Source organism: Grus americana, chromosome 4 (genome assembly GCF_028858705.1).
Source record: "Grus americana isolate bGruAme1 chromosome 4, bGruAme1.mat, whole genome shotgun sequence".
NCBI classification, from domain to species: Eukaryota; Metazoa; Chordata; class Aves; order Gruiformes; family Gruidae; genus Grus; species Grus americana.
The window spans coordinates 55,392,492-55,411,109 of record NC_072855.1 but is presented as its reverse complement, the minus strand read 5'-3'; the positions used below and the strand labels follow the sequence as shown (position 1 = coordinate 55,411,109).

At 37.9% G+C, this 18,618-nt stretch overlaps 2 protein-coding genes across 6 annotated transcripts in view; both read left to right on the top strand.

Annotated features, from left to right (window-relative positions):
- Positions 1-1,570, top strand: part of CENPE (centromere protein E) — a 40,087-nt gene extending 38,517 nt beyond the window's left edge. The window contains exon 44 of the mRNA XM_054825666.1: positions 646-1,570. Within this exon, the coding sequence (XP_054681641.1) occupies positions 646-743 (98 nt within the window). The 3' untranslated portion in view covers positions 744-1,570. The remainder of the gene's footprint in view (positions 1-645) is intronic.
- A 1,970-nt stretch (positions 1,571-3,540) lies between these two features.
- On the top strand, positions 3,541-17,505 carry BDH2 (3-hydroxybutyrate dehydrogenase 2). 5 transcript variants are annotated; one of them, XR_008577161.1, is made up of 11 exons: positions 3,541-3,573; positions 5,270-5,350; positions 6,891-6,969; positions 10,093-10,189; positions 10,714-10,822; positions 12,024-12,084; positions 12,778-12,891; positions 13,421-13,479; positions 14,147-14,239; positions 15,485-16,175; positions 16,629-17,505. XR_008577161.1 is itself a non-coding variant. In XM_054825672.1 (11 exons), exons 2-10 carry the CDS (start codon positions 5,279-5,281, stop codon positions 15,536-15,538), a joined length of 738 nt encoding a protein of 245 aa, XP_054681647.1. In that variant the 5' UTR covers positions 3,541-3,573; positions 5,270-5,278; the 3' UTR covers positions 15,539-15,585; positions 16,629-17,505. The 5 variants fall into 5 exon arrangements, 3 of the variants coding, with proteins under 3 accessions (XP_054681647.1, XP_054681645.1, XP_054681644.1); XR_008577162.1 differs by lacking the exon at positions 16,629-17,505 and adding an exon at positions 13,289-13,320 and having other exon boundaries at positions 15,485-15,529; XM_054825672.1 differs by having other exon boundaries at positions 15,485-15,585.
- The last annotated feature ends 1,113 nt before the right edge of the window (positions 17,506-18,618 follow it).

Sequence of the window (18,618 nt, the reverse complement as noted above, 5' to 3'; positions counted from 1 at the left end):
TTTCTTTTGGTGCAGTGGAAGTATTGATGACTGACTTTTTTAAAAGTGAATTAGCAGAATATCGTTACTAGATAGCTGATGCTCTAAAATGTTTTGCTTTTTAACTTTGCATTGGTTAAGCACAGACTTCTGGCAAAACTATTCAAAGTTAATTGCTGGTTAACTTTTTTCTAAACTTCTTCAAGATGGTAGACTATAGTCTTTGACACTGAATCTGCTGGTCTGCCTGGCTCCAGCTGCAGTAATAGCTGGTTTGAGAATTTCTGTTCCTCAGCCTTACTCAGGTTTTCTTATATCTGGCCTGGTGACTTCTGGGGAAATCCCCTAGTGATCTGTGCTACCATATTAATGCTACTGCCTTCATCATTACACGTACTTCTAAAAATTTTTGGAAGGCCTCAGCAGACATGTTGAAAGGTTTCAATGTATTGATGGCAGGCTTCCAGACAGAATATGATTCATTGCTGGGTTTTGTGATGGCCAACTTTGTAATAGTACAGATTTCCTCACAACACAAAGCTCCTTAGAGGCAAGCGTTGATAGTTGACATTTAAAACGCTAGTCAAGATTAAATTGCTGTATTCCTACTGCTTGTCTAACAGGGAAAGTTTAATTGTTACTTTAACGTTCTTGTTTTCTGTATAGATACACGACCTGCGGGAATAGAGCCCACAGAAGAACATCTTAAGCACTGGTTTGGAGCTTCAGAGAAAGATAAAGCCCCTGATTGCACCACCCAATAAAAGTGCTCTGTTGTAAGCTGCCTTTGCAATGGCTACAGCCAGAATCTGCATATATGAAAGATAATTGCTTCAGGTGAAAAGCCATCAGTCTCTTCCACAAATTGTGGGAAGAGCTCTGGTGACACACAAATCCCTTGCTGTCTTCGAGTTGCTAATTCACACAATTGGAAAAGTTGGAATGCAAGAACGAAAACAGAAAAGTAGTCATGTTGCCCACAGCTTGCTGATCTGATGACGTTCTATTTTGTTGGAGGTTTTTTTGATGGCAAAGGAAGAAAAGCCAATGTATTGAACAAAAAAAATGGAAACAGGAATGGATCACAAACTAATCTACTGTGAAACTTCTCAATCTCAATCTTAAACTTTTCATTCTCTTATTCCTAAAACAGCCCTCTTCTGGGTGGTCGATATTTGTATCTTCAGAGAGCTGTTGAGTTGGAAAGAACTATACTCTTTGTTTCTCAGCATGTGTGTTTTATACCATGCTTTCTCTAAATCCACAGAAACTGCATTTTCACCCCAATTTTGACCTATTTGGACACTGCAACTAACGTTACTAATTTGCTGTTTATAGGGCACACAATCAAGGATTCCTCTTAAACTTGTTACAGTACTTCTGCAGCTCAGGCAGTTATGATGCCAAGAGTATGCATTTTGCATCACCTTTCAATATTCTTCTAGTTCCTGTCTGAAGTTGGGTATTGGATTTTTTTAATAGTAAGCAATGGACTTGACACTTTTTTGCTACTCTGAATGGAAAATAAACTGGACAATCAGGGCTGCAAGATGGACTATTTTACTAGCCTGCTTATCTGCATTGAGACACCTACTTTTTTTGATGTTTTGTATAAGTTTTGTTTTGACAATAAACTTTGTGTTAAGTATTTAAAAATACTTTTGCTGGTCACTTGTGCTATGATCTAAGGATGTTGATTACAATATTCAGTGTCTAGAGATTATCTTTTCTAGAAATCTCACCACTTCATCATTATTGTGCTTCTTGTCTGTGTCTAACTTTCTGCAATAATTACTTTGTGTAAAAGTTTATTGTTGCACAAGTCTTTCACTGTTTTCTTAAATTCTTTCTACTTGAGTCTTTTTCTGTCAGAAAATGTTTGAAGTCTAAAAGATAGATCTTCCTCTCTTTCCTCCCCACACGCCCTCCACTGCCAACTAAGGAATTTGGTGCTCAAAACCTGAGATCAACTCTGTTAAGACTTGAATCATCGTCATGAGATGAGGAATTCATATCTAACAAAGATACTTGCATCAAAAGCATCATCCTTGTTTTATAGGAATAAAGCTCTAAATGATGCCAGGTCTCTTAAGTACTCTGTTTTGGGTTCCCCAAACTGATAAGCAAATGGTTCCATTGACATGTTGCTGGGCACTCAGCAGTTATGGAATTGGAAGAGTTGCACAAGGATTACCTGATGGAGGTACTTCAGAGATCTTTTATTAAAGAACCGACTATCTATTTACCTAGACTAGCTAAAAACTCTGCCAACTACTGTAACTACTAAGAAATTGCAAGTATTTATCTCTAAATCTCTGATGTGGAATATAGTTTGGGAAGCTTTTAAAGATATTGCTAGCCAAAAATACAGATTCTAAATACCGTTGTTGAGTTCAACACTGCAATGTCTATCCTTTCCTACTATAGCCAAAGGATAGGTAGGAACAATTTATTTCCTGACGGTGATAAGAGGAAAACGCTGGTGTTTTGTGTGGTGGCGGTTCTGTTTTGGGGTTTGTTGGTTGGGGGGTTTTAGTTTGGGGTGGTGGGGTTTTTTTTCAATGTCTAACTATGGTTGAATGATATTTCCTTTGACCACCAGCTTTTTTTTTTCATTCCCTCCATTTTTATGTTCTAATATGAATTAAACTGACTTTCTTTTCCTTCCAGAAGGGGGGAAACAAGGTGTATATATAGATCTACAGCTTTTATATACAATTTCAAGGGGTTTTTTTGTTAATTACTGCTTGCTTGGAACATTTCTAGATTTGGAGATATTTCTGGTGATTGAGCTGAAAAACAGGAACCTATTCGACGGATCTGTGTCTGAATTCAGTAGGCAAAAGGTTTGGGACAGATGGATAAATGCTGTTAAAAAAACCCTAGTCACTGAAGATTTTGTTTACAGGAGAGCTGTTTTACAAAGCCTTAGAAAGTTAGCATAGTTCAGCAGAAAGACAAGATAATATTACTAAACTTTGAGTATGTGTGTCCCAGTTTACACATAGAAATGGCTTTTCTGAGGAAAATGTGCCCAACTGAAGTTCAGGCAGGATTCCAAATTAAGAATTCTGTCAGGGTAGCTTTAGGTCTGGTGCAAGCTTGTAACTAAATTAGTTTGTCTTAGAGGTTTTTTTATTAACTCTGCCTTAATAAATGTAAGTTAAAACAATAGATACAAAAAGAAAAGGTAAGCTGGTAAATCACCAGTTTAAAAAGAAAACAAAAAGAACAAGTAATCATGCAAGTATTGTCCTAGTTTGGAATTTGATAGCTTGTATTGCTTAAGAGAGATTGCTTGGGGAAAAACATCCTTGTGGCTTTTTTTGGTGGGAATCCTGTTGATTTGTTTAATTCCTTAGGGAGAATGGACAGCTAACACTGGTGATCCTTTTTTGTGTTTTCCTGTGAAAATCACACTTAAAATCTTGAGTTTCACTAGATGGCAGCATCACAATTTTTCAACAGGAAATTATGTTCATATAGAGAAACTTGCCAGTTAGACTACAAATCCCAAGAAGCACAGCAAAAAAAAAAAAGTATAAAACTTCCTTCTGTACAAAGGTCAGTAAACAAGCTGTTTGAGATCTCTTGGTGAGTGACTATATTACTATATTTATTTTTAAATGCTTCATAGAATCAGTGTTGCAAATGTTCATAAAAACAGATTGTTAGATTGGAAGCAAAATGCATTATAAATATATTTTTCAAAGTGTTAAGATGATTTGGGGAGTACTTGGAGTGATCAGGTCCGTGGTGGTTTTTTTTTACTGAAAAGATGTGTATGACAACAAAAGAATAAGAGCTTTCTCTGCCTTGAGTGAGCACTTTGAGCTCATTGAGATACTCAGGACTTGCTACAATTAATAAAACCTTTTCCATAATTTTATGTTTGAGGAGTTGCGTTTTGGAAAGCTTGGTACATTAGAGAGAGAGCGCAACCTAGTTGTGTGTGTGTAATTGCACGTTGCTCAGCTTACTTGGTATTTTTTGCCTGCCTATGCAAAAAGGTGATAGTAAGACAGGCCCAATCCCATATAACCTCGTATAGCATACTGCCAGAGGCATCCAAAAAGACATCTTTTTACTAGCCAACCTAAAAGATGACTTTAAGTTATTGTGCTTTCCCCTAATTAGAAACATGCATCTGGGTTGCTGTTTGCTTAGGAGACTGTTCTTTTGGCTTGTACTTGTTTCTGTGTGTGCATGTGTGTCCCAGTTATGGGCGGGGACCTACAGTGAAACATTTCAATGTCTTGAAACACAGTCTGTAACTCAGTCTGACTTAAAATCAAAAAAGATAATTTTTTTATATTGGAACACAAAGAATTTTTCAGTTAAACTGCTTCAGAAGAAGTCTGATTTGTTGAATCTGTAACCTTCAGGGAAGGTTACTGGGAACCCAGTTAACAAACACCAGATATCGTACTCTGACTGCAACACAGTGACCTTACTTTGTAGGCAGTTCTTCGAAACATCCTATTAAGTAGTTTACTCCTTGAATAACCAAAAATCCTATTGGAAACTTTTGAATCCATAGGAGTTGAGAGGATGGCATTTGCTTTTGTTTGTCTGCAACTTTATATGCTGTATTTCTTTAAACGTAATGCAGCATTAGCTAGCATGTGCTTGGGCAGAAGAGGGCTACATTTAGCCTTTTGGCTGCTACACACTGTGTAAGGTGGAACTTCCTAGAGGTTCCTTAGTGCTTGCCCCAAGCATGCAAGGTGAGACAGGACAGAGCTTTGTTCCAGCCCCCACCCCCCTGCCTTGGAGCTGGGAATCTGCTGTGCTGGGAGATTCCTAAGACAATTCAGAGCAGACACCAAGGCTGAAGCATTGTGTGGAATTTATTGCAATCTAGGAAGTTGATAAGTTTGTAGCTTGAGAGGAGTAGAAGACAGACCTGCTTTCTAAGAACACAACAGACAGTGGAAGCACTAGATTACAAGCTATTGTACTTCTGTTTCATCTTGACTTTTTTTTTTCCCTGATTAAGGAAAAATAAACTCCAGTTTCTGTTCATAATAAAGCTTGTCTTTTGAGCTCAGATGCCTTTTGATCTTTTTGGTCCTTACTTATGGAGAGAAAACAAAGTTGAGGCAGTCCCTTCTGAGAACCCTGGAGGACTTAGTCACACTGCAGCCAAACAGGACAATCTGTGATATGATTTGATAGTAGAGGTACTCTGAATCATGCCTAGTTTTTGGAATGCATTCGCATCTGATTCCCAGGGAGTGTTGTTGGCTCATCTTTTTGTTAAAGTTTGTGACCTCATCTGTCTGCACAGGTCAGCAGCATGGGTCGGCTTGATGGGAAGATCATACTGCTGTCTGCAGCAGCACAGGGGATCGGACGGGCAGCTGCTATAGTAAGTTGGAAAATGTTTGTTCTCCTGTACCTAAGCTAGGTCTCTAGTGCTAGCTTGTCCAATGATACCTGCACCAAACAAGTTCTTGAATTAATAAACCATAAATGAAACCAGAACTACCCACTGAAAAATTAAGGGAATAATATAGTCACTCTACTGTATCATGCATGCTTTGTGCTGTTTGAATTTCTGACAGTCTTCAGCTCCGAGTCGTGATGTTAGGCAAGGATAAAGGCAAGATTTGAGAACTGCTGCAACTGCTTTTCTAACGATATATGGTTGGCACTGTCTGTGCCTTTAATCCAATATCTCTGCTGCTTTGTTCCGGGAGAAGATAAGGAGGATAGAGGGAATATTTCCTGTTCTAGGCCTGGATACTGCAAAGATCCCCTACAGTATAGCCAAGACATCTTATCTACATTAATAGTTGATGTAACCAAGTCTGCACGATACTAATGGCACAGCTACAACGTTGTTCACAATAAGCAACTGTGAGAAATCCTTTACAAACTTTATTTAATTACCGCTACGCATAATTTAACACATGTATTAACTTTCTGGTTACCTTTTTAATTCCTTTTGACCTGTTCTTCCCCTCCTGCTTCCTTTTCCCATAGCAGATAGTGAGATAACTACTAGTTTCTCTATCTCTGTGATGTAATCAACAAGCCAGGAAAAGCTCCTGTAAGTAGGATTTTTGCCAGACTAGTTGGTTCCTCGTGCGTGCAGTTATGAACACAGAAGACTGCTGATCTTGGCACTTACCTACTCCTTGAACTGAGTGTTTTAATGTAATTTTCCTGCTGATTTCACTTTATAAATACCCAACAAGGCTGCAACGTTTAATGCCGCTATCATCTTAACCTGCATTTGAGATGCTTATTTTGAAGAGTCAGGGCTACAGTCTGAGATGTCAGAGTACTTCTGACATGTAGGTTACGTTGTTAGCATAGTTGTTGATTTATCAGTGATCGCAATGCAGAGAAAGCAGGTTTTGAGGGAAGCACCAAGAATTAAGGAAAAACTCTGGTTAAGTATCCAAGAAAATTAATGCTGCTTCTAATATTGCTCTATTCCAATGATTTGGATGCAAAGGATTTTTATGAAGTTTATATACCACCATTCCTTTTTTGACTCGTGCCTTTACCTGTCAAATCCCATAACTTCATTTAAATCCAACAATATAGACAATTCTGGTCCTATGTGTTTGTAACGTGCTTGCCTAGTGCACATGCAGCTAACAAGGGCAAAGATAATACTGGTTGTCTTAGTCTGGTTACTGTACTTATACTTTATTTATGGATTCCTTACTTTAAGGAAAAGATCTTAAATCTGTCTTACATCATGTATAGTTACTTAGTTGTCCCCAGGATGTGGTAATTGATGTCCATTATTCCCTGACATGCCCAGAATGAAAAGTGAGAGATAGCTGCCTTCAGCCAATTTTCTCAAGCTAAAAAGGAAACAAGAAGAAAACAGATTTTATTTCTGGTAAGATCTGGAATATCAAAATATAAACTGCTTCTTTTGCATTCTTCAGGCTTTTGCTAAGGAAGGAGCCAAAGTCATTGCTACAGACATCAATGAGTCTAAGCTGCAAGAACTGGAGAAATATCAAGGTAAATGACCTACAGTAAGCATTAGTTCAACTCTTGCAAGTTGTGTTGTAGACTGGCTGAAATATAATTTGAGGATAGGGCAAACTTCACAAGGCCAGAAAAAATGGAAAATATCCAGACTAATTCTTTAGATGTTGGTGTTGCTTTATTCTGTGGTACGGTGCGGCATGGCAGATATTTAGCCTGTAAAATACTGCAACGTCAGCATATCAGGCAAAGTATTATTGCAGGCATGTGGAATAACTTTGAGTTTGTTATGTCACAGCAGCAGTTGATTTCTGCTTCCCAGAACGGCACCCATTTCAGTTACCATTTGCGATCAGTAGGCTAATAGTCAAACATATCACTTTAAAAGGCATGGAATGCTTTTCTCTGATCACAAGAACTAACATCCAGCTACACAAAAAGTAAATCTAGTGTCTTGCATTTCCATGGTCCATACTTCCTAAGGAATGCATTAATAGGATAGCTGTCTAGTAGAATTCGTGTGTCTTCAGAAACTAATCCCACTCACACTAGATAAGCCTATTCTGTTTGTACAAATGCTCAGTCCTGAAGGTTACTTTCCAACTGATATCACAGGAACGTATTTCAAGGAGCAGGTTTTGCATAGCTGTGTTTCTTAATCATAAGTGACACAAGTGTGGGACACTAGATTAAAAAAATTATTTTTTCAATCTTGAAATAAAAAATAAGATTTGGATATATTTTACAACTGAAAATGCTTCCAACTTAATTTGACAGAAGGAAGTGGATTTAATGAATTCCTATTACAGGGTAACAGTCAAATATGCAAAAAACACTTTTCTCTGGCACGTCTTTTGGAGTGAACATTGGTCTCTGTTGACTGGAGTTCACCACAAGCAATCCTTCTGTAATTCTTTGGGAACTTTAAAACTTCCAGGTTTATTCTGAGGGTGTTTAGGAAAGTGTTACATTTTGAACTGTTCTTTTTTTTTTTTTTCCCTTCTGCTACTGTATTCGCAAGGGAAGAGGTAATTTTCCATATATTCAGAGCCATTTCCTTCCTTTTGACATATGATTAGTTGAGTTATAATTTATTAAGGCTTGGCACATTGTAGTCTTTGAATTTTATCCAGGAGAGGTAATTCTAGCGCTGATGTCACCAGCCTGTAGTCTAATTGCATCATTATACGCAATTCTCTTCAGAAGTGTCTATAACATTTAACTAAGACCTATATAAAGCCTGTTCATGGACTTGTCAGTTTGGCTTCAGAAGAAACAGGTTTTTATCTATTTGAAATAAAATTCTCCTATAATTTAGACATCACTCAGATGCTTTGCAGATAGCTTTACAGTATTTCATGCAATCACGTACGCTGGACAAGACCTGTGAAGGCCATTTACTCCTGCCTACTGCTCAAAGTGGCTCTGCTTAGAGCAGGTGGCTCATGGCTGTATTGAGGCAAGTTCTGAACATCTCCAAGGATGGGATTTCCTCAACAGCCTCTGAAGATCCATGTTCAGTGTGACTGCCTTCATGGTTTTGAAATAATAATGATATTTAAAAAAAAAAAGCTGAAAAAATCCCACCCAGACAAACAACAAAAAAATCCTGCCACAACCCACAGAAACCAAACACACCTTGCATTCAGTCAGACTTTCCCATGTCCTAGCTTCTTTCTGTTGCCTTTCATCCTTCCACTGTGGGCCTCTGAGAAGTCTGGCTCCATCTCCCCTACAGTCACTCAGTATATGTAGACATATATATTAGACTGTGTCACTAGTTGCACGTGACCAAATCGGGGGGAAAACCCCAAAACCTGCTGTATTTTGGGGCACAGGTGTGTTCTGCACTAGAAGTCCCTTCATCCTAGATGCAGAATATGCTGTAGCAAAGAGGGTGATCAGCAGCAAGTCTTAGTGCCCTGGAAACTGATTGTACCCGCTAAGGGAATTGCTAGAGTATACCCTGGCTCCTCCTTTTTCACTCATCCAGGTTTCCTTTGGATGAAAAGTTCATGTATTTGAGAAGGGGCACAGCTCAATCTGTGCACGCAGTACAGAGCAAGGGTGCAGGCAGAGGGCATCATGAAGTATGCTTATTCCACCGAAAGGATTCAGCCTTGACATGGGTGAGAGAAGCTAGTTGTGTTAGGTTGCCGGCAGCTACTTAAGTAAAATGAGTTAAATAACACGGAGATTACATCATATTATATTACAGCTCATCTGGAAGTGTAGTTCTTTTACTTTCCTCTTTTCACTTCTGTCCCAGGAATGGCACTGCTGTGGGTGGCCCTAAAGTAGTTCTGTTAGAAGGGCTGATTCTTTCCAAAAGTGTTTGGACGAGTTGTGCCTGTCCCTGTTTTCAAGTAATTATGTGTCTCAATCTTTCAGAGGTAACTTCTCTGAACAAAACAGAAGGATTGTTTTTTTGTTATCAGTGTCTTTCTTGAAGGTATGGTACCAGCACAGCCAGTGCTATAAGCACTGACAGTGACAGCTGTCAGAGGCCAAAATAAGTAGACAGTTATAGTGAAAAGCAATGAGATTCCAAGCCTTCTTTTGTTTGATTATAAACAGGTTTACAAATATGTTGCTTATGTTTTTGCAGTTAAATAATTGCTATGATATCATTCCAGGTAACGTGAATGGCTTACGCAAAATCACTTTTCCTTATTAATTAAACGATATAAAGCTGATTCATAATATCCTTAACTACACATGGATAGATGGCATGTAATGTGACTGCGAGTGTATGTGAGACAATAACTAGTTCCAAGTAATTATAATAATGGGCACAAAAGCTTGTTATGATTATACAGGATCTATAATTCTTCAGCTTGAGAGTATAGTGGGATTCAAATTTATTGGAAATGGTTTTTATGGTAAATTATGTTAGCTCATCTGCTTGTGATGCTGTATGACAATCAAATCAGTTGATCTCTTTTTAATTCCCTTCTGAAACTTTAAATGGCATGACATGCTGTCCATTGCTGTCCCAATTTAACCATTGCACTAACTTAATGATTAAGCATGGCTCTTGCTCATTGAGTCTCCATGTCTTGGCCCACCACTGAGGGGGAACTGTTCCTGGCAAGCCGCTGACTTGAGTTGTAGGTGCAATCCTGATACAGTGAAGCAAATACCGTGTTTTTCTAGGCATTCAAATACGGGTTCTGGATGTCACCAAAAGGGAGCAGATAGAAAATCTGGCCAAGGAGATTGAAAAGATTGACGTCCTCTGCAACATTGCAGGGTAACCGGCTTCTAATTGATCCTACTATTTTTCCACTTTTCCCTGTCCTCCAGAAGAACTTTCTTTTACTCAAATGTGTTTTATTTCTTTTGTTTTAATGCATTTTATACCTTTAATACAAACTTTCATGTGTTTTCATCAAAACTGAACTTGTTGTGCGCAGCCATGTTACCCAGGCCAAGATAGAATGGCTCTGGAATTTGTTTTCCCCGCTCTGAGTGCCCTATACTGATGGCTTTGGCCCTCCTAGCACAACAAGGAGCAAAGCTGCTGGTCTGCTAGTGCTCTACTTATCTTTAATTTCCCTGTTGCCAAGCATTTCTTTGCACATATGGAGTCTGTCTTGTGTCCTTGATACTCATGAGAAGAAATATACTATTGCTTGATTTCTTTAAAAGAGCTCTTGTCCCTCCTTTTCAAAGTTGGCAGAGTTAGCTACTGCAAAATAGTAATGGCAAAGTGTGCATAAAAAGCCATAGAAATGTAAACCACAGACAGTGATCCACTTCATGCATTTATCCTAGGTTTGTTCATCATGGAACCATTCTGGAGTGTGAGGAGCAAGACTGGAACTTCACTATGAACCTCAATGTTCACAGCATGTATCTAATGATCAAGACATTCCTTCCTAAGGTAAGGCTTGGTTGCCCGTGATTTTTAGTCTCTGCTGCATTGCGTTTAAAGTGTGAGAGGTCTAAGGTGTTGCCACTGAGATAAAATTTGAGATAAAAATGCAAGTATCCAGTTTTGGATAGGGGAGGCCCTTAGATTATGGCGATCCTACTCTATAACATTCTCTGCATTGTGTAATCCTTCAAGCAGACAATCTGTTTAAAGGATATGGTACAGAAGATTAATTCAAGGGGTTTGCCCTACGTAATTTGTTATTAAAATCCTTCAACTGCAGAGCAGTGAGGGAGGTGTTGCAATACAATGCTACTGTATTATACTATAGCATACGGCTGCACAATGCCACTGCTACAAAATATTTATAAATAATGTAGATTAACACAAATTTTGTGGAACTCTGGAAATTATCTTGTGAAGCAGTTCAGTGATGTCTGATGCCAACATGCTGGTTATACCAGAACCATGCTAATATGCCATCTAACCATGCTGGGTAGACAGTCTAGCAGCTTGAGGACACTTATTGTGTTTAACGTAATAACTAGGTTCGGGACTACAAAAACTTGTGGACTGAATAAGGTGTTTGTATTCCTGTAAATGCAAAGGCCAAATGTGGAAGCTGTGACCGTGACTGGATGACGACTATTCTTTTCAGAGTTGTTGCAGTCCGCTTGGTTTGATTTTTGGTTGGTTGGTTTTTTCTTATTTGATCTTCATTTTCAAAGGTTGTTTATAACAACTTTAGGCATCTCAGGTTTTGGGATCCCTTAAAAGGTTACACCTTAAAGAAATTTAGCTACAATTCAAAGATACTAGAGTTATGTTTTAACCTTCTCCACAACAATAAGAGTTCGAATGGGATCAGTGAACTACTACGCTGGTAGATGCATGAGCAGATGTCTACGTAGGGTAACTTACTGTGGTGACAAGAGGGCAATGATTGAGGTGACTATCTAGGAAAAAAAAGCCTTTCCTGTCATAGTCTTCACCCTGAGATGACTTAGGAGAACCCAGTGAGTATTTTGGATTCTGCTTTACTACTTCAGTCAATAGATCAAAAAGAGATAAGCACCTATTCATGGCAATTATGCTTTGTTACCCTATCAGTTGGATATAGGGCTGTTCTGTGGGTTGTTATGGGCTATTTTGCTGGACCTGCAGATGACAAAATAGTTTGCATTTGAATGACATAAGTATTCTTTTGCAGGTGCTTAAACAGAAATCTGGAAATATTATAAATATGTCTTCTGTGGCATCCAGCATTAAAGGTCAGTACCTTGCTAGAGTTCCTTATATAAATCTTTAAAATAATGGGAGTGTAAAACAAATAGTGCACAACTTTGAATTTAAAGGACACTGCCAATCCTGTGACGGGATGCAGTTAAAAAAAAACAAAAACCAAACAAAACAAAAGCCAAACCCCAAAACCTGAACACATCAACTTGTGCATACACGCAAGGACACAGATGGAAAATTGCAGAAACACTATAAGATCCTTGCCTCTGAGCTTTTGAATCTGTCCTGAATGTTTTGTAGCATCCTTTTTACCAGTTTGTATTAACTAAAAAGGAATTACTTCCAGTGATATCTTGCTACATTGTTTCTCTGAAGAACATGTGAAGAAATGATAATGAGGTAAGCACTGTAGCTATGCTTCCCAAGGAAGCCTGCTGGTGACTGACAGATGGGTGTCTACTGTTCCTCAGTCTTCGTTTGTTTTGTTAACTTTTCTAGACTAGTCCCCAAACTTATACTATTGAAAGATCGCGTACTTTTGCTCTGATGTATGCCTGAGTAGAATTCTGGCAGTCAGCATTCCAGTTAGCCCGCTGTTACGGAGAGACTGCATGTGCTACAGGAAGTGCTGGGGTCCAGAAGCAGGTGCATATTGAACAAACTTAATGGTCTCTTTCTTTTTTTTAATATGTTTCTACACTGCCTTCAAACTGGCCTTCTACTAGGAGTTGTGAACAGATGTGTATATAGTACTTCAAAGGCAGCAGTTATTGGTCTGACAAAGTCTGTGGCTGCTGATTTCATTGAACGAGGCATCAGATGCAACTGCATATGTCCTGGTAAGTATTCTTGCATTATTTTGTAAACTAGGAGCAGATCCTAGATGGCCCGATCTAGTTTGACATTATTAACAAAGAATAGACTTGCAAGTGGCAACCAAAGTTACCAGCAATATAAAAGAACAGGACATGCTTGAAATGCTTCTGAGATTCAAAATAGAAAAGTTGTTACTTTTGTGGTTAAGCTGTATGGGTAGTCTGTTAACCCAGCTCATGCACATTATATATCCATTACACAGTATTTGAATTTTCAAAGATATAGTCTAGGAAGTTAGAAGCAGGCAAAGACTAGCTAACAGGATAGCCATTGTTTAACTATCTGAAAAAGCATTGTATCTAATTCTCAAAAGTTTTGCCTTCTATTGAAATTTAGAATCCTATGTTGATATTTTTGCAGTCTTTCTCCTGAATCATATTATGAAGTTACATGTAAGTGTTAAGATATACAAATAGAACCAATTAACTGCATTTTTTTGTCATGATTGTTAATGCAGTTGATTTCTAACACTGAATTTAAAATTTTGCTTAGGAACTGTTGACACACCATCTTTACAGGAAAGAATCCAAGCCCGGCCTAACCCAGAACAGGTGAGAAAACAATTCATTAGTTTGATCGTGTTTAACTCCCTTTTAAAAAATAACTATATAGGGACACTTGTGCCCATATTCAAGAATGTCCTCTATTTCAGAGTACCAATGAGAACATAACAGTAGTGTCTCCTTTCATAGTTTGGTCAGTTTGTACTCAAGACAGAAGTCTTCAAATGCCCCAGAAGAATATATTGCTTAGTGAATACACAGGGTCTGTCATCTATGGAAGCATTTGCAACCATTGGTTACTGTACCTAGTGCAAAAGTAGAAGACATTTTCTACTGTGGCATGTGGCATCCACAAACTAGTGCAAAACTATTATAGAGAGGGCATTCTGGCCTATGCATTTCAAAATCATTTTGGATGCTTAACCATACTGACTGGGTAACTGTAAGCTCTCATTTGAAGGGCCTGGGAACACCTACCACCAAAGGAAGAAGCACTTATGTTGGCTTTATTCTGGAACCAGAAATTTAGGTCCAGTCTCCTACTATATTTCAACCTGAAATTCATATCACTGTTAATTTTCTAATTTCTTTTTCTAGCAAAAATTCCCTACTCAGTGTACTAAAGGAAGTTATGACTTATGGCCTGTTTCCAATATTGCTTTGTACATGTCATACTAATCAGATTAAAATATACCAAATGCTCTTGTATATCTAGGCATTGAAAGACTTTCTAGCCAGACAGAAGATGGGTAGGATGGCTACTGCTGAAGAAGTGGCCCATCTTTTTGTGTACTTGGCCTCTGATGAGGTAAGTATGAAACTACATAATTTCCTGTAACAGAATTCCATGCTACTTTTGCTGCTTCACAATAGAGAGAATTTAAGAATATTTATATTGTCTTTGAGCTGGACTGTTACAAAAAATAAATAAAAAACCGCCCTGTCTTTTACTGAGTTCAACCTACAAGACAAAACCTGAATGTTGACAGTGATTGTTAATGCAGTAGGTATTTGGTACCATAGCCTGGTGGTTTCATGTCATCTGGGTAAATCGACTGACCTCAGATCACCCTGAATGATAGCAGAAAGGGGCTTGTCTGCTTTTCCAAACTTGCATCACAGCTAGCTCACATTTTAAGGAGGTAGAATTAATAGTAATCACCTACCTTCACTACTCAAGAGTGAATATTTGTGTGGAACTGCTGGAGATTTTTACTTAAAGGGCTAATGCTCAGAGTGAATCTACCCCTTCAGCATAAGGAAAACAATAGCCCCACCGAGGCTGTTATGCACCAAACTCTTAATGACCACTGCAGATACCGCCAACGCTAATGAGCACACATCAAGGTTATTTCAGATGCTACAAATTTACTATGAATCTAAAATGGAGTTGGAGTCCTCTGGACTTGTCCAGCAGTCCTACCGAGCATAACACAATCCTTTAATGAAATTATTTCAGTCTTAATGTTGCTATCTACCAGTAATCTGTTTCTCAATTTCATCTTGGCTTTAGCGTTTCTGTAAAGCTACTGGTTTTTTTCCAGTCTGTTCATAAGGTTTTCAACCATGTGTAGATGGAATTGTAGTCTTCCAATACATTCCAGTATACTTCATTACTGACGTAGAGAAGAATGTCAACAGCTCAGTTGCTTATCTCACTATCTGCACATTCTAAATTTTCAGTTAGGTCCCCTTACAATTATTGGCTGACCTGGTCAGATTCTGCTCAGCTGAACAGAGCTAATAACATCATAGTGTGAGGTATTACTCCTGTGGGTAAGATATCTGAAGTCTAGCTTATGTGAATTTGTACACTTGGGATGCATTCTCATCTTAATGCCTCTAATAATACTTTTGCTACTCTCCCCTGAGTTAGCTGAAAGGCTTCCATTTCTAAGTTTGTTTATATTTTATTTATTCAGTTATTTTTGTAAAATGAAAAAAGTGTTTGCATAAAAAGAAAGCAGGTTTTTTTAATTTAAAAAGTGTTTCTCTGTAATTAACAGCCATGAAAAATTAGTTAAAATTATTGTTATTTTTTATGTAATTTCAGTCTGCCTACATGACTGGTAATGAACTAATCATTGATGGAGGATGGAGCTTGTGATTGACCCTACCGGCAAATGGAAATTCATACCATATGAAAGGCAATAAGTGAGGATCACATTTCTCAATTAAGACAGCTTGCAGAGATTTAGATCACACCTGTGATGTCTTTCAAAACAAATTTGATACATTTTTACTGTGATCTGATCTTTCTAGATTGATCTTACTGATTCGCTTTTCCCTAAACAGTAAAACACTGGTGTAAAACATATCTGATGTGGTTTCAATTTATGGCAACTCCAAAAGCATGGAAGAATAGCAATTTAAGATTTCAGTTTAAGATGTCAGAGGGCAAGGAATATTATTTAAGGTACAAAATCTGAGTTCTGTTTTAAGCAAATCTGAGTGAAAGGAATTAACTACTACCTTTATTCTCATCCCCCAAAGTATTTGGAAGCTAGACATTCACAATTAGATTTCCTACTATCATTGACAGAGTATCCAGAGAAACCAGAGCGACTACTATTGAATCAGCCAAATGGATCCTGAACTAAGTGTGGTTTAAACAGAAGAAAGCAGAATTAATAGCAAATTTGAAGACTGGAACGTTTGAATCATTTTGTTACTGGTTTCTATATTAGAGAACATACTAGTTGCAAATTGTACTTGAAAGCACATTCTGCTTTGCAAATTCCAAAGTAAGTACTTTCTGCTCTGTACTATTGTTAGCAAAATGTTTTAGAACTGTAATACCTGTAGAAAAAGAGTCTGAATTGTTGAAAAGAATATGTCCCAAGCCTGACAACACTTACAGATCCAAAGTGGGTGGTGCAAGACAGTCAAACACTGTAGATACATGGTGTAGGGGCACATGAAGCTTCCTGGGTGTACAGCAAAGAGTCAGCGTATGTGCAGAGCTGGTTTGTGCAACTGCAGTGTCCATTTTCCAGATCATTATGCTTAAAGCATACAGAGACCATACAGAATCACATGTAGTTTTACAGTCAGTTAGAAAAGGAGTACATTAACTAGTACAAAAGAGGTCCTAGTGGGAGAAATAGAGACCAGAACTGTTTCATTAATGGTATAGATCACTCCTAAAATGGTCTTGGAAGTATCATTATTATTTTTTTTTCTCCTTCCATGTACAGAAAACACTATGCAAGGACATCACTCTGGTAGGCATGGATGGAGGTATGTGTGGGAGAAGTATTCTTGAATACACAGGTGGATCTTCATGAATACACTTGACTTCTGGCACACAAGCAAAAGGAGTGGATTTTACCACTCTAGGTAAAAAGATGTACTTCAAAAGGAGGTACTAATATTGGACAAATATTGTCAAATCTGTATGCTAGGTGCTAGGCTTTGGTATTCTATGACTTGATTGTCAAATACCAATATAATGCTAAAACACAAGGCTAAGTTTCTCTGAAAAGGACTGTTTCTAAAAGAGTTTGTGTTGATGTTTCTAATGTGATAGCATGTGGTAGCTTTGATTTATGAATCAGAAACCTATTATCACAAAGTCTTATGCTCTGGAAAAATATAGATCCTGACCCAGAGATATAAGGCAATGAATAACCTGAATGCTAAAACTGGTTTGTTGATGTACTGTTAAAATTGATGTGAATGGCATGGGCTGGCTGTCTATAAATATGGTTACCTTAAAAAATAAAAAAATAAAAATTGTACCTAGATCCATATATCTAGTTTGTGAATGAAGCTGTATGCAATTTCATATGTATTCATGTATTTTAAATACAGATATATATGTGGGGGAAGGAATTAAACAGTAAACTCTACTGAGTATGATTGATCAGTAATGAGAAAGCACAGAGAAAAATGTACAATATTTGGTGCATGTTTCTGTAACAACTGCCATGTTTTTGAAATTATTGCTTAAGCTTTGCAATATTAGCTGAAGAATTAATATAAATTATTTTCTTTCCAAGGTAATGTCTAGTTAAAATCGGAGTTCTTATTTGTAAAAGTTACATTTACTTACAATTTTAAAATGAGAAAGTATTGTGGTTTTTGGCTTCCTCAGGCTTACTACAGGTTTAACTTTTACCTTTAATCATGGTTGGAGCATTCTGATCTTGTGCAGTTTATTTTAGGGGGGTTTTGAGTATCTACTATTTCAATAAAGTGACCTTGGCAGCCAAGCAGGATCAAGTTGATGCAGAAATCCAAAGTTATCCAAAACGGCTCCACCAATGTTCACTGGCATAAATTCAAATGTTAAAAGTTCAGACTGGCAGGATACCTTTTCAGTGCTTTCAGAGTTTAATATGAAGGCCAAAGTCCTTCCTTTGTAGCAGGTTTAGAAGGCTTACCTTGAAAAGAGAATCTCCCCACTGCAGTAACACGGGAAACTTGCACTGTGTATTCTGGAAGTATAGTTAAGAGTCTGAAAGAAAATTATTATACATATTGCATATTGAACTTTATTAGTTAGCATTTCTAAGCTCACTGGTGATTGTAATATACAGATACTGCTCAAATGGTTTTTTTTGTCAAAGCACTCCTGCAAGAAAATTGGATGCCCTCTGCTTTTTATGTTGCACTAAAAGCACAGAGAGATGGATTTTTTTCAGTGGTAGTCTGAGAAGCTGGCGAACCAAAAAAACCAACAAAAAAAAAAAAAGTGGAGATTGCTGTCTCTTGCCTTATTAGCAATGCTTTTCATGGGTGTGTTAATAGCCACAACTTTGAAATGTGCTCTAATGTCTAGGAGTTTTTCAGCTGAAATTATTCAAGGAGAATTCTTAATGCTCTTGTGACCTTTTAATTCCCTGGTCTGTTTCCATGGAACTGGGTAATTCTGTTTCTTGCACTTTTTCTCTCAGATTTGTAGTCTGCTTAATTCTAGGAGCATTTGAATCTGCCTTCACATGTACCCAAGTGTAGTTTGCAAAACGAGGTTGAGAGAGGAGGTCTGTCTCGTTCCCTCGTGTGCACTTACAGATGAGGTGGGCACACTTGATCCTTCAAGAAGTCAAAATATGTTGATGGCAACACCACAAATACACACATTTCTTTTGCCTGCCCCAGTGCAGTTCTTCTGCATCCATCCAGAGCCAAATCGGCTAGAGATCCTTATCCTTTCTTTGCACCTGACATCCAACTGCTGTGCTG

Bases quoted from the DNA above. Each gene is read 5' to 3' on its own strand.
- BDH2 (XM_054825672.1), top strand. From the start codon at position 5,279: ATGGGTCGGCTTGATGGGAAGATCATACTGCTGTCTGCAGCAGCACAG. The intron at 12,892-13,420 runs GTAAGTATTCTT...AATTTTGCTTAG, and splicing joins ATGCAACTGCATATGTCCTG to GAACTGTTGACACACCATCT. The intron at 13,480-14,146 runs GTGAGAAAACAA...TTGTATATCTAG, and splicing joins CCCGGCCTAACCCAGAACAG to GCATTGAAAGACTTTCTAGC.